This window comes from Copadichromis virginalis, linkage group LG6 (genome assembly GCF_057382275.1).
Source record: "Copadichromis virginalis isolate Kocher_CV1m ecotype Utaka linkage group LG6, C_Virginalis_male_GT1.1, whole genome shotgun sequence".
NCBI classification, from domain to species: domain Eukaryota; kingdom Metazoa; phylum Chordata; class Actinopteri; order Cichliformes; family Cichlidae; genus Copadichromis; species Copadichromis virginalis.
Window position 1 is genome coordinate 25,035,774 of NC_140623.1, and position 14,460 is coordinate 25,050,233.

Sequence of the window (14,460 nt, forward strand, 5' to 3'; positions counted from 1 at the left end):
GGTTTTAGGGGGTTTTCTGGTGTTTCCAGTATGCTAAAACTGGAAACTTTCTTATTGTTACAGTTTTTCTCCTCATATCCTGAAAGACTAATGAAAAGACAGGAAAGGATCAATCCCTTTCTATATGCCAAAACATTCATCAACAGAAATGTCAGTTACCAAATACATCCTATGTACAGTATGGAAAATGATGACTCAATATATGAATGATGGGAAGTCGTTCCCAGAATCTTACCGTGCTGCTCATTTATGAACTCCCATACACAACACTGCCCTCTATTTCCACTCTATGGTATTACACCACCTTAAACGCATTGTTCCATCAGATTGCCTGCAGTCTGATCAACACCAGTCCACCTTGATGATCTAAACTCAAGGCAAAAATTATGATGACTGCACAATTCAACTGTAAAGTGAGGTGGACTTTGGCTCAGATTAGGCTGGACACAAAAATCAAACAGGTTAAAAAAAAGAAAAAGAAAAAGAAAAAAGTAGAAATATATATTTAAAAAAAGCTTTATTGAACAGCTACCTTTTACAAACAAGACATCACTAAACTGTTTCCAGTTAGTGACAGCAGCACAAATCCACCAAAAATATCAGCAATGACAAACAACAGAAGACAAGAACACATGGTGGGAAAGCTTATAAAGAGCCAGAACAGAAATGTACTTCTGAATAATTTTTTTTGTTTTAATGTGGAGAGAGTTGGTCTATGTTGTCATGGATACGACTTGACAGATGGGTCTCCAAAATTTCCCCAAACAAGTTCCTTTTCAGTAAGTTGTAAGCCATGGGCAAAAGTTGCTTGATAACCTTGTGGAAGTACTGTAAGAGAGAGAGAGAAAATCAAAGAGAAATGATTTATATCCCCAAAAACCCAGTCCTTAAAAAGTTTTGAAAATTCAGTTCTTTGTATGGACCAAAGCATTAGTTCCCAACTTATGTTTATTCTATTTAACTTAAATGTATGTGCAACATTAAACCACTAATAGTTCTAGTATAGCCACTGTTGTGTTTTGTTTTAAATATGTCAAAGAATTAAAACTATCCCATTTTAAATAAGAAATAAGTCGAAAAGAAAAGTTCTTTTTATTTCATAAGTCATCTCAGAAATCACATCAAATCCAAGAAAGATGATTGCTGAAGAAGCAGTGACTTAGTATACTCACATGAGATCCATAACAGAAGAGGTCTATTCCCAGTTCATAACCCATGCCATAATCGCACTCGTCATTAGCAAACTGAACAAATGTTATCATTTCCTGGATCGGTCCAAAAGCTTTGACGCGTTCTTCATCAGTCCGTGCTTCAACAATGGCTTTACAAATTTTCTTGAGACCAGCTGGGACACAAGGGAAAAAACAAATTTGTTAAGGAGCGGAGACTATAAAAAAAAAAAAAAAAATCTCTGCAATCTCCAAAAGTTGATTCTGTTCATCTGGAGGTAGCGTTTTCAGTGGGAGAAACGTTTTGTCACTCATCCAAGTGACTTCTTCAGTCTCAGCTGACTGCAGGTTTCCCCAATCTTATAATCGTATGAGTTCCGGTCAATAGCATTGTCTCTTCACTTGCATCCCAGTCACGGAAGCGTTGGAGGTAGTTCGTAAGAGATTACAGGATGACCCCAACCTCAGCAACAGGACCACTCTCAGCACTAACCAAGTGTGTTTGCTGTTGGAACTGTATCTTCATTCCACCTATTTCACATACAAGGGTCAGTTCTACAGGCAGAAACATGGGTGTGCCATGGGCTCCCCAATTTCACCCATCGTGGCCAATTTGTACACGGAAGAAGTGGAAAAGAGGGCTTTGTTATCCTACCCTGGAACACCACCAAGTCATTGGTTCAGGTATGTGGATGACACCTGGACGAAAATCAAATCTCAGGACGTACCACAACTCACGAATCACATTAACTTGGTGGACCGACACATCAAATTTACCAGGGAGGATATGAAAAGTGGCAGGTTAGCCTTCTTAGACTGTGAGATTTCCATCAGTAATGGGGAACATCTAAAAGCTGAAACCTACGCATACAGATCAGTATTTAAGGTTTGACGCTCATCATCCACTGGAGCATAAACTGGTTGTCATCAGGACGCCAACACCATCCCCACAGACACAACGGACAGGGAAGCAGAAGAACATCACATCAAGAAGGCCCTGAGTAAATGGGGTTATCCCAGCTGGACTTTTGTCAAAGCTGGAAAGGCGCCTAAAGAAAGTTCCAGCCGATCCAGGAGAGAAGGACAACCGCTGACTAAGCAAAAACCTGTAGTGATCCCATGTGTCAGGAGTTGAGACACATTTTTTCTAAACATCGTGTCTCTGTGGCTTTTAAACCCCAAAACATGCTGCGCCAAAAATTGGTCCACCCCAAGGATCTGGTCGCTCGACACAAACAGAGTAACATAGTGTACGCTGTTAAGTGCCAGGAGGATTGCCAGGATTTATACATCAGGGAAACCAAACAACCTTTGGCAAAGCGGATGGCACAACACAGAAGAGCCACCTCATTAGACCAGGACTGCAGTATTCCCACCTACAGGGTGGACACTCTTTCAATGATGAGGATGTACACATCCTGGAAAGGGAAGAACGCTGGTTTGAGCGCAGAGTCAATGAGGCCATTTACATGAAAAGGGAAAGACCATCTCTGAATAGAGGAGGGTGCTTAAGGGTACATCTTTCGCCATCTTACAATGCTGTGATTGCAGCCATTCCCCAACTCTGTGTGAATGGTACTCATGGCCATTGATCAGTGATCTTTGATCAGTGGTTGTTGATCAATGGTCATGAGAATTTGCATAATCAAGATGAAGGAACTGACCTCCCAGTCCATTTTTCCTTCAGTGGGCTGGTTTCAGTGATTATGCAAATGTACTAGTTACAGTATAAGATTGGGGAAACTTGCAGTCAGTTGAGACTGAAGAAGTCACTTGGATGAGTGACGAAACGTTTCTCCCACTGAAAACGTTACATCCACATGAACAGAATCAACTTTTGGAGATTTACTTACCTGGATGATTGAGAATGCATCAAGACATCTCTGCAATCTATATAACCAGCTTATTTCACAGAAGCTAAATTCCTTTATCAAAATCTGTTTACCTCACCAATGAATAAACAAAAGACAAATGGAAAAAACTGGTGTTAAAACAACTTTAAATTTGTAAACTCACCATCTGTTTCTGGAAGTTCCCTGTATCCAACATCATTCTTGTCTACAGGTACAACAATGCCCGCGCCGTGGAATGTCTTTGTTACGACCTATAGTGTGTAAAACGTTTTCAAGCATCAACTTTAAGAACACTTTTTTTTTTCATATCTATACATTTAATGCTTTTCAAGCAGCATTACTGTCTTGTAAATGTGGAACAGTCAGAGCTACCAGAACTTTTTCTGTAAATAAAATTGGACTTGATCTTTTATTAAGATGTCTCGGGGATTAAATGTGTACATCAATGTCTTTAAAGAAGAAAGTGCAGTTTCACTCATCCGGTCCACTTAAGATCAAAGTCGGCTATATGCGACCCTAAATGCAAAATGAGTTTGACATCCCTGATTTAATGGGTATTACAAGAGAGGTCTTGGTAATTTTTTTTGTTGGCGTGTCCATTTTACCTTCTTGTCTCTCTGCTTCATGTCTTTGGTCTTCTGCTCCAGAGAAAAGCCCAGAGTCTGTGCTTTGTCTCTCAGCTTTGCCTCCAAGGTTTCCAATGCCTCATCCCCAGTTTTCTTACTGCCCCTCTCTTTCCTCTTCCTCAGCAGATACAGGCTGATGGAAGTAAGAACAGCAAATTACAAGACAAAAAGAAGTGATGACAGAAAATTTCATGCAGTAATGTACCTCCACTCTCACACATGAAATAAAAGGAGGAAGGACAAGAGGGCATATTATGAAAAGTTAAGGATCACCCAATTTGACTGTTTATTTCTGTAAGCATCAAGTTATTGATGGAATTTTAAGTGGCCAACAAACAAATAAACCACAACATTAAAGCCACCACTTTAATACTCTACAATTTCCCCTTGTGCTGAGACCACACCTCAGTGGGTCAGAGCTGTTGAGGGGTGGACTCAACACAAGACCTCAGAAGGCGTTTTGTGGTATCAAGCATCAACAGATTAGCACGACTTCCTTTAAGTCTCCATGCACTCGAGTTTTTTCCCAACACATTCAGATGCTCAATCAGGCAGACACAGAAACTCAGCAAGTCAACTTAAAACCTTAAAGCTTTTTTCATATTCCTCAAAACATTCCTGAACAGTTTTTGCAGTTAAATGTGGTGCATTATTCTACTATTGTTCCCATGAAAGTTTATTTGTGGTCTGAAGGTTTAGGTGGGTGATATGCATCAAAATAACAACATCCACATAAATACGCAAAGGTACCCTGACTGATCTACAGCTACAAAACCCAAACACAACAGGATGCAACGCACTGATGATTCTTTTAACTTTCTGATAGTGCTGGATGATAAAACGATTACAATATTATTTCGAGAAAATTTTTTTTTAAGACCATGATAATAAATGTAGGCTTTACAATTTGATCAGACAGACAATACAAGTAGCTTGTTTAATAATAATAAATAAATAATAGCTTGTTTATATTATGCTAACGTAGCTGTGTCGCTAGCGGTCACACAGCACATCATTATATACCAGCTAGCCCAACTTCAGTAACCCTACAAACGTTACTGCTGTTTAGTTTTCTGTCTTCATTTATGCTGGAAGTAATAACAGAGCTGTACGTTTTAATTTGTTTCCAAAACCCCGCAGTCAGGACATGCTATATTGTATTTAGATAGAAGCTAGCGAGCTAACTCCCTGCTAACTTCTAACTCCTTTAAATGTCATAAATTCCGTTTTCATGGATGCCTGGATGTTAAACTCAATAGTTACACCTGGTAGAGCAGAACGCTGATCATTTTATTAAAGATGAAAGACTTTAGACAGTTTTTCAACTCTCAGTAATGCCATAGTGATCGTTTGATATATGGACCTGCAGCGGAGTTTAGACCCAGACACGGCTAGTGACGTCAGACTGAACAACCGGATAGCCTATCAGACAGTATTGTAGAGTTGGCATAACGCCACAGCAGTCAATCATAGTCAAATCAAATTCAAATTCAAATTTTATTTGTCACGTACACAGTCATACACAGTACGATATGTAGTGAAATGCTTGGACAACTGCTCGTGACCTAAAGAAAACAAAAAAAGGAAAGGCTATGAATAAGATAGGAAATAAATATGAAAAATTAAAAAGGGTAAATTTAACTAGGAAGGAATAAAATATAAATTAAGGTTAAAAATGAAATAACTGTACAACACAAATTAGAATGAAGGGTAAATTTAACTGGGAAGAATAAGATAAAATATATAAATTAAAGTTGAAAATAAAATAACTGTACAACAAAATACACAATACACAATATAGAACTATATAAGAATGTATGAAGAAATCTAAATATAAATAAATATATACACAATAACAGCAGCTGTACAAGTATTAACTGGAAATGAAGAATATAGTGACCAGTGTTGTGCAAAAACAATGTCCAGAAAGTCCAGTGTGTGTGTAAGAACCATATGTGTGGGTCAGTACTGTGTGGTGGTGTGATTGAGAGACCGTATCGCCTGCGGGAAGAAGCTCCTCCTCAGTCTCTCTGTGTTGGTCTTCAGGGAGCGGAATCGCTTTCCTGACCTCAACAGAGAGAACAGTCTGTTGTTGGGATGGCTGAGGTCCTTCACGATCTTCCTGGCCTTGGTCCGGCACCGCCTGCTGTAGATTGAGTGCAGGTCAGGGAGCTCGGAGCGGATGGTGCGCTCAGCTGACCGCACAATCCTCTGTAGAGCTCGTCTGTCCTGCATGGTGCTGTTCCCGAACCAGGTTAAGATGTTTCCCGCCAGGATGCTCTCTATGGTGCACGAGTAAAAGTTCCTGAGCACCTTGGAGGGCAGTTGGAAGTCTCTCAAGCGTCTGAGGTGGTAGAGACGCTGTCGGGCCTTTTTCACCACGGTGTTGATGTGACAGGACCATGACAGGTCCTGCGTGATGTGAACTCCGAGGTATTTGAAGCTGTCCACTCTCTCCACTGGGCACTCGTTGATGACGGGGGTCTGGTAGTTCCTCTCCTGCTTAGTGCTGAAGTCCACTATCAGCTCCTTTGTCTTACTGACGTTTAGAAGGAGGTTGTTCCTCTGGCACCAGTTCTCCAGATTCCTAATCTCCTTCACGTAGGCCGTCTCGTTGTTATCAGAGATCAGGCCCACCACGACGGTGTCGTCAGCAAACTTGATGATGGTGGTGGAGCTGGTAGTGGCCACACAGTCATATGTGTACAAAGAGTACAGCAGGGGGCTCAGAACACACCCCTGGGGGGCTCCAGTGCTGAGAGTGGTGGAGGCTGAGACATGTCCGCCCATCCTTACTGCCTGTGGTCTGCCAGTTAGGAAGTTGGAGATCCACTGACACATAGATGAGCTGAGTCCCAGATGCTCCAGCTTGGTGGTGAGTGTGGAGGGAATTATGGTATTAAATGCAGAGCTGTAGTCTATGAAGAGCATTTTAACATAATTCCCCCTTCTAGTGTCCAAGTGAGTGAGTGATGTGTGGAGGAGATGAGAGATGGCATCGTCTGTGGAACGATTTGGACGGTAAGCGAACTGTAGTGGGTCCAGTGTGACTGGTAGTGAAGAAATGATGAAGTCTCTGACCAGGCGTTCAAAGCACTTCATCACTACTGAGGTGACGGCTACAGGGCGATAGTCATTGAGAGAAGCAGGGTGGGGTTTCTTCGGGACAGGAACAATGATGGACTCTTTGAAGCATGTGGGGATCACCGACTGAGATAAAGAGATGTTGAATATCTCAGTGAACACAGGAGCTAGCTGGTATGCGCAGTCTCTTAGGATACGACCTACGGCATCGTCTGGTCCTGCTGCTTTCCTGGTGTTCACTCTCTTGAAGGCTCTCCTTACTTCATGCTCGGAGATGACGAGCACGTTTCCGGTGCTGGCAGTATCTTCCTGTCTGCAGCCGTTAGCGCCGCTAACACTAGCATTGTTGGAGACCTTAGCTGCAGCCTCGAAGCGAGCATAGAAAGTGTTCAGCTCGTCTGCCAAAGTCACGGCCGCGTTCGTCATACCGGTTGTTGGTGCTTTATAGTCCGTTATTGTCCTTAGTCCCCGCCACAGGCTCCTAGAGTCACTCTGTTGAAGTTGTGACTCTAGTTTCCTCCCGTAGCGCTGCTTCGCCTCTTTCACCGCCCTCCGCACATTATATGACGCGGCTTTGTACGGGTCCATGTCCCCCGTCATGAGTCCCGTGTTGTAGGCAGCGGTGCGGGATCTCAGAGCGTCGCGGATGGTTTTATCCACCCACGGCTTCTGGTTGGGAAACGTTGTGATAGTCTTTGTCTCCACGGTATCATCCGCTAGTTTCCCGATGAATCCCACAACCGCTTCCGTAAACACGTTGACGTCATCGTCGGAGCTGTTTCTGAACATGCCCCAGTCTGCGTCATCGAGTGCGTCCTGTAACGCGGCCACCGATTGATCCGTCCAGCGCGCGACCTTCCTCTGAACCGGAACTTCCTGTTTCAGCCTTTGTTTGTATTTTGGCATGAGGAAGATGGCGGCGTGATCAGATTTGCCAAACGGGGGGCGGGATTGTGCCTTGTAGCCGTCCTTGACCGTAGTGTAGCAGTGGTCCAGTGTCCTTTCACCCCTGGTGGGGCAGGTGATGTGTTGATAAAAGTTCGGCGCTGCGCGTTTGAGGTTGGCGCTATTAAAGTCCCCCGTCACAATAAGCGCAGCGTCCCGGTGTTGTGTCTGGTGCTGTGTGAGTGCCTCATGCAGCTCGCATAAGGCGGTGACCGTGTCCGCTTGTGGTGGAATATAAACGGCACTTACAATGACCGATGTAAATTCCCGAGGTAGATAAAAAGGACGACACATGATGGACAGTAGTTCCAGATTTGGTGTGCAGGAGCGTGTGAGAGGAACAACGTTCGCACTGTTGCACCAGTTGTTGTTCACCATTAAACACACGCCGCCTCCCCTTGACTTCCCCGAGTCCCGTGTCCTGTCCATGCGGTGAACCGAGAAGAACTCGGCCGGCTGGATGGCGTGGTCCGGCACCGCTGGGTTCAGCCATGTCTCGGTGAAGCAGAGGAGATTGCAGTCCCGAATGTCTCTCTGGAACTTTATCCTGGCCCTGAGGTCGTCAAGCTTGTTCTCCAGTGACTGGACGTTGGTGAGCAGGATGCTAGGCAGAGGTGTGCGGTGTGCACGAGCTCTCAGCCTGTTCCTGACGCCGGCTCGCTTCCCTCTAGGCCGCCACCGCTTCCCTTTGTTCTCCCTCGAGATCTCACTCGGCCAGCTCGGATCCGGAGTTAAAAACTTCGAATTGTGAGTACATTGTATACCAATAGAAACAAGAGTGTCACTGTCATACCTAATGTACCCAATGGTGATGATTTTGCCGATTTAGAAACGCTGAAAACTAACTTAAAAAACAAAGACAAAGAAAAAGTGGTCAATCATAGTCAACATGTTGCCCATTCCCTCAGAAGACGAAAAAAATAATGTAAACATTACTTGCAAGGACTTGTGAAAAACATGTCAGGCAACTAAGATGTCCTTGTGAGCAGTAAATAAAGACGACGATTGTACCGCATTTTGATCCGGGACGTAATCTGCATGAAAACAAGCGCTCACTCTTCCTGCTCAACAAATGACAAGGGCGGAGCCTTATACCACGTGATACAGAAGCTGGCTGCTAAAATTAGCAGGGAAAAAACAACGGAGAGCACATGAGAAAGTGACAGGAGAAAATCCGTCCCGGTCAACCACCCAAACATCAATAACGGGAACCTTATACAGCGCTTCACGTCGAACTCCCGCAGGCACAAAGAAATTACGGAGGCTATCACTTATCACCTGACCAAAGATATGGCTCCCATCAACACTGTGCAAAACGAGGGATTTAGGAAAATGATCAACACCCTAGACAAACGCTACACAGTGCCGTCCTGCAACTATTTTTCTATTGTTGCACTACCTGCTCTATACCAGTGTTGCCAACTCCTCAGTAAGGAAAGTCGCTATTGGCTGTCCTAAAAGTCGCTAGAAGTCGTTAAATGACGTCATCGCCTAATTTGCATAATTGGTCATGCTAATATAACTGTAACCTACATTGTTGGAGAGAGAAATAACATCATGGAAGAGACATAAAGTGAGTAAAGAACGTTCTAAATGCATTTAGAATTTATTTATAACTACAAATTAAATTTATTTTAGCAATTATTGTTTTTTTTTAATGTCACAATTCCAACCCTGTTCCTTTATCCGGGCTTGTACCGGCAAAAGTGACCCGAAATAGGCACTCTGGTGGAGTTACTGTGTGTGTGTGTGTGTGTGTGTGTGTGTGTGTGTGTGTGTATAAGTAGTTTTAAACCTCGTGATCCACAAAAAAGCACAACAGTAAAAGAAGAACTGACTGCGTTACAGTCAGTGCGAGAGCAGCGGCTTCGCTCATGCGCTATTCATTTGCAGTTCGGACGCACAGGTGTGAACATCTTCTGCCCTGATAGAAGCTGGGGGGGCCTATTCTCCGCCCGTGAGCGCTTTGGAACGGGTGAGATGCCCACGGCAGCACCCGCTGCTTGTTGAGAGTAAAAGCGATACGCGCTTTCACTTCAAAAAGTCGTCATAAATAGGTCTCCAATAACACCAGAAAAAGTCGCCAGATTTGTCGCTAGTCGCTTTTTAGAAAAAAAGTCGCCAAGGGGGTCTGAAAACTCGCTAAATATAGCGACAAAGTCGCTAATGCTGGGCTTACACTGTGCGATTTTTGGCCCATTTTGAGCAGATTTTTGAGTCGTGCGACCGTTTTGGCGATCGGCCCGATTTTGGCCTTCATCGTGCGTCGTGCATCGTGTAGTATACGTGGGGTAACGAGAAGCGATTGACACCTCACGACCAGCTCCCGATCATCAATCGCTTGGTCGAGAGGATTTCAAACCTGTTTGAAATCCTCGCGACCGTCGTGAGGGTGTCACCGCAGTTTCTCACACTGCGCACGCGCAAACACAAATGTCAGCGAAAAAGACGGCGCAGCACGGCAGTGCAGCGTGTGATCTGGACACAAGCGATGGAGGCACAACTTGTAGAACTATGGCAAGCTCATCCGAGCCTTTTCGATGTGGCCTCACAAAATTATCACGACCACAACAACCGTGAAAATAGTTGGATCTACACTGCTGCTCAATCACAGCTGCCTGGTCAATGTTTTTCATTAGCAATTTAGCAAAGTTGATGGTGGTGGTGTGCGTGTCTGTGTGAGTGAAAGACAGAGAGGGAGAGCGAGCAACAGAATTTCTCTTATAACCTTCATTTTATGGACGCACAGTGTGAGCACTCGGGTCGCATCAGAGCATCGGGCCGTATAGTGTGAGACCCTGCATCGTGACCTATGAACTTCTAACCCCTGCGAGTCAACCGTACAGTTTGAGCAGGAGCTGAATCGCGCGACTGAAAAAAAAAATCGCAGTGTCTGCCCAGCTTAAGTTGGCAACACTGCTCTATACACGCAGTGTCGAGCAACGGTGGAGACGGAATTTCAAGCAGTACAACATTTTGCAGCAACAACAAAATGTGAGACATTTGTTGTTTTTATGTTTATTTATTGTTTTTATGTTCAGTCTCAACTGTTGCGAAGTTGATGTGCAGTTAATAAGTGCAATAAATATTTATACTGGAAAAGAAAATCGTGAGATAATCGTGATCTCAATTCTAAGCCAAAATAATCGTGATTCTCATTTTATGCAAAATCGTGCAGCCCTAAATAATACCATTCAAACAAGCATGATGGAATAGTGGAAAGTCCACGCAACAGGTTTTCCTACAAAGAGTCTTCTTGCTTAGCGTTAAATCTGTATCCCTGCCATCAGTTCACCAGAAACTGAAATTGTTCAGTAAAGAAAAAAAAAAATTTGTGATTGTTTTTTTTTTTTAATCCATATTGCCCAGATCTACCTTCCAGTACAGCTGATACTAAGCTCTTCCTGATTTTCCTGAACATAAAAAAACAGTTTTCATTTCTCCTGCTTTGGAGGCTGTGACCTTGTTGCTTTTTCAGCATTTGTCCCCCTTCAGATCACTTTTAGAACCTGTTAAACAGTACATACCTAAACACTACATTTAAAAAAACAAAACAGTTTATTGTGAAATGTGATGTGGGAAATAAAACCACCACCATCAGTGGTCACTAATGCACAAGGACTTTTTTTGTTCTTGTGCCAAGAATTTGTTTCTTAAGCTGGAAGTTGGATTATATAAAGTGATATAAGGTGAGTTTGTGGTGGTTAACACTCACTGGACTGCAGCAAACACGTTGTCCCCCATCTGTGTTATAGTACAGCCCTTCTTGGCTTCATTTTCCCCAACAAACGAAGGGAGGGAGTCTGGAGTATCTCTGGCGGAACAATGAAATTCAGTAAAACAAAGCAACAACAAAATCAGAACCACTTGTGCTCATGTACATATTGTTATCACTATTTTCATATTATTACACACGATGCTCTCTATCTTCTCGGTAGAGCAAATGTTGGAAGCAGCCTTTGGTGGAAGCTACAAGATTCTAATAAAAGCCGATAGTCACACACTTCAGATCTTATGTTCTATACCTGTAGTAACCAATGTGATGCTGGCTGTTCTCACACCCTGCGAGTATGGTCTGAAACTCTGGTGGGTCATAAAAATATCGCCAGTGAAGGTGGAAGTTCGGCTGGGAATTCTTGGAGTTTTTGTGAGCTCCTGCCAAAATATCAAATGGTCCAACTAGCTGCAATCCCAGCGAGTCTTTCAGAGCACCTACAGAGAGTGACAATATATTGATACAGAAACGAGCTGACACAGAAGCATTACTTAAGTGCAAATTATTGATGAAATATTTTACTAAATAGACACACTGTTTTGTAGCACATATCTTATACACCACATAAGTATCTGAGATGGAGATTTTTCACTTAATGATAAAATGAATCATCTGCACTGCTCAAAAAAACCTTGATAAATGAAATAAACTTAAATCTGAGAACAAAACAACACTCAGTGGAAACAAATCATCCACTGTTTTAGGGCTGGATTCAAAAATAACAAAAAAAAATAAAAAATCAAAGATAAAATTGTTCAGGTGTTCAGTATATTTGACATTTTATAGATGAAATGATCATTGACTGTCAGCTGCTGTACTCTACTGCAGTGTGTACACTACCACTCACCGCAGCACCTTCAAGAACATCTGCTTTTAGCTAGCTGTTACACTGGCCTTTAAAGCACCGTACAGTACTACAGTATTACAGACGTGATGCTTCTGTCTTCTACTGTGTCATCTGTTTCACACCTGTATTACAGCTCCTAAGTTCATTACAACGATTGAGCATCTAATAGCTAAAAAACAGGTTCTGAATTTCATGTTTAAGTATAATAGGAGATCTGTTCATTTTGAAGTCCTTAACCACCGACTGTCACGTGGAATTTTTTTTTGCTTTGAATTACCTCGTCTTTAATGTTCTATTAGACTGAAATACTAAGCAGTATTAAATTCAGCGGTTCCACCCTATGAAGTCTAGTACCACATCATCATACCACAGGGGTTGTCAGTGCAAAGCTCGCTGCAGAATTCCCAGAAGTGGTACAGATCTTCTGGCATTTGAAAACTGTATAACTGCATCAGCTCATCACGTTGCTCCGATTTCACTCCCGATGGCAGCACATCATTGGATTCTTCACTTCGAGCTCTCTTCACCTCTCCATTATTTGTGCCTTTTTCCTAAAGACATGAAAAGCAGGGGAACTCCTCAGCAATACTGCATAGTAAGTTGCCTATTTATGTATTATATCAAGCTCCAAATATCTCATTTTGATTCAGCAGGTTGACAGTAAAACATATCGTGGATACATTGAACCAACCACTATATTATTATAAAAAGAAGCCATCCATCCAAAAAAAAAAAAAATATATCGATAAAGGTTATTCAAAACACTTCTATAATAATCATTGAGCATCATGGTCTCCACAGAAGTAGGTCAATATTTACTGCGTGAGAAATAATGCATCGACCTCGCATCAGCACTAGTGTACAATAAGTACAGCTGTGTCCACTGCCTTGGACTCTGTACCCTGCAGTGGCGTGTACAATACGAGTAGGGATCGAAATCTTTTCCAATAGTTGCTCGCAACCTTAGCAAAACGATTTTATGGGGCCATTTATTGGTGTTTAATGGATAAAGGCACCAATCAATGAAGACACCCACAGTGCGCTTGCTGATGCCACACTACACAATCAGTGAATGGGAACGACGCACGGATATTTCCTAGCTAGCATAAAGGTCCAGTTATGGTGCAGTGCTTTCCATTTAATCAAAGCCCAAGACCCCATTCAGGTATGTGCTGTTAGCATCGCTGAACAAGCTGCTTTGTGGGACCAGCCTGCAGAGCTGCTGCCATGTTGTCCACTGCTGCTCGGTCAGGCTGCTAAACACTTCTTCACACCGACTTTAACGGCAGCTGCTCTGCTGCACACAGAGCACGGCGTCTCGTTTGGTAAGGCTGCTGTTTTAAACGCATATTCCTGCACCAAACACAGCAGGTCAAAACAAAGCGTATTTACCTGAACGGCTTTGTGTTTTCTTTTTGCGCGCCCTGTCATTTTATCCCTCTTTTTCTCCGTTGAAGTCTTCTTCTGCCAGTCAGCGTCGAGCCGTCGGCAGCAACAGCGCCCTGTTTAAGAGCACCAGTGCCACCCACAGGCCTGGAATGCAAACGTCCATTCCCCTAAATAATCCAGGTAACAATAAAACAACGCTACTACTACTACTACTACTACTACTATTACTACTACTACTACTACTAATAATAATAAATTGGCTTACTATACACTCATCTGCCCCTTTTGCCTCTACAGTTCAGCTAAATAACTACTTACTATTAACAAGGTTATGCAAATCATATAGAAGGTATGTGACAATACTTTGAACATTTTAGGCTGGATAATTATTTAAAATGCATGCTGTATATGTGTGGTGAACAATATCTTTATTGCTCAGTTTCAGATGGTGGAAATAACATTAGTTGTTATCAGTTCTGCTAAATTTCAAGATAACCTTGTAAGTCAGAGCCAATAAAGGGGAACAATTAATAGAATTAGCACAGGGTCAAAGTGCTCCAAAGAGCCATTATGGAAAGAAAGTCAAATCAGATAAAAAAAAAAAATGTAGATGTCAGTAATCTAATAAAATAAATAGTTGAATACAAGTTCACAAAATTGATTATGTTATAGATCACTGTACTAATTTGATGGTATGTGGAAAGGAAGCAGTACATTTAAAATACTTATGCATTTGAAAATCTGGATACAGGTCTTACGAAACTCAGTGTAG

At 42.6% G+C, this 14,460-nt stretch overlaps 1 protein-coding gene across 1 annotated transcript; it reads right to left on the reverse strand.

The window, feature by feature from the left end:
- Positions 1-500: 500 nt before the first annotated feature.
- On the reverse strand, positions 501-13,783 carry hpf1 (histone PARylation factor 1). The gene is made up of 8 exons (XM_085459439.1): positions 13,692-13,783; positions 12,667-12,850; positions 11,703-11,889; positions 11,393-11,491; positions 3,628-3,781; positions 3,186-3,273; positions 1,173-1,345; positions 501-828 (listed from the first exon to the last, which is right to left on the reverse strand). The coding sequence occupies exons 1-8, from the start codon at positions 13,728-13,730 to the stop codon at positions 694-696; spliced, it is 1,059 nt and encodes a 352-aa protein (XP_085315565.1). The 5' UTR covers positions 13,731-13,783; the 3' UTR covers positions 501-693.
- Positions 13,784-14,460: the final 677 nt, after the last annotated feature.

Bases quoted from the DNA above. Each gene is read 5' to 3' on its own strand.
- hpf1 (XM_085459439.1), bottom strand. From the start codon at position 13,730: ATGACAGGGCGCGCAAAAAGAAAACACAAAGCCGTTCAG. The intron at 3,782-11,392 runs GTGAGTGTTAAC...TACTTCCATCAG, and splicing joins AACGTGTTTGCTGCAGTCCA to CCTGTATCTGCTGAGGAAGA. The intron at 3,274-3,627 runs GTAAAATGGACA...TACACACTATAG, and splicing joins TGAAGCAGAGAGACAAGAAG to GTCGTAACAAAGACATTCCA.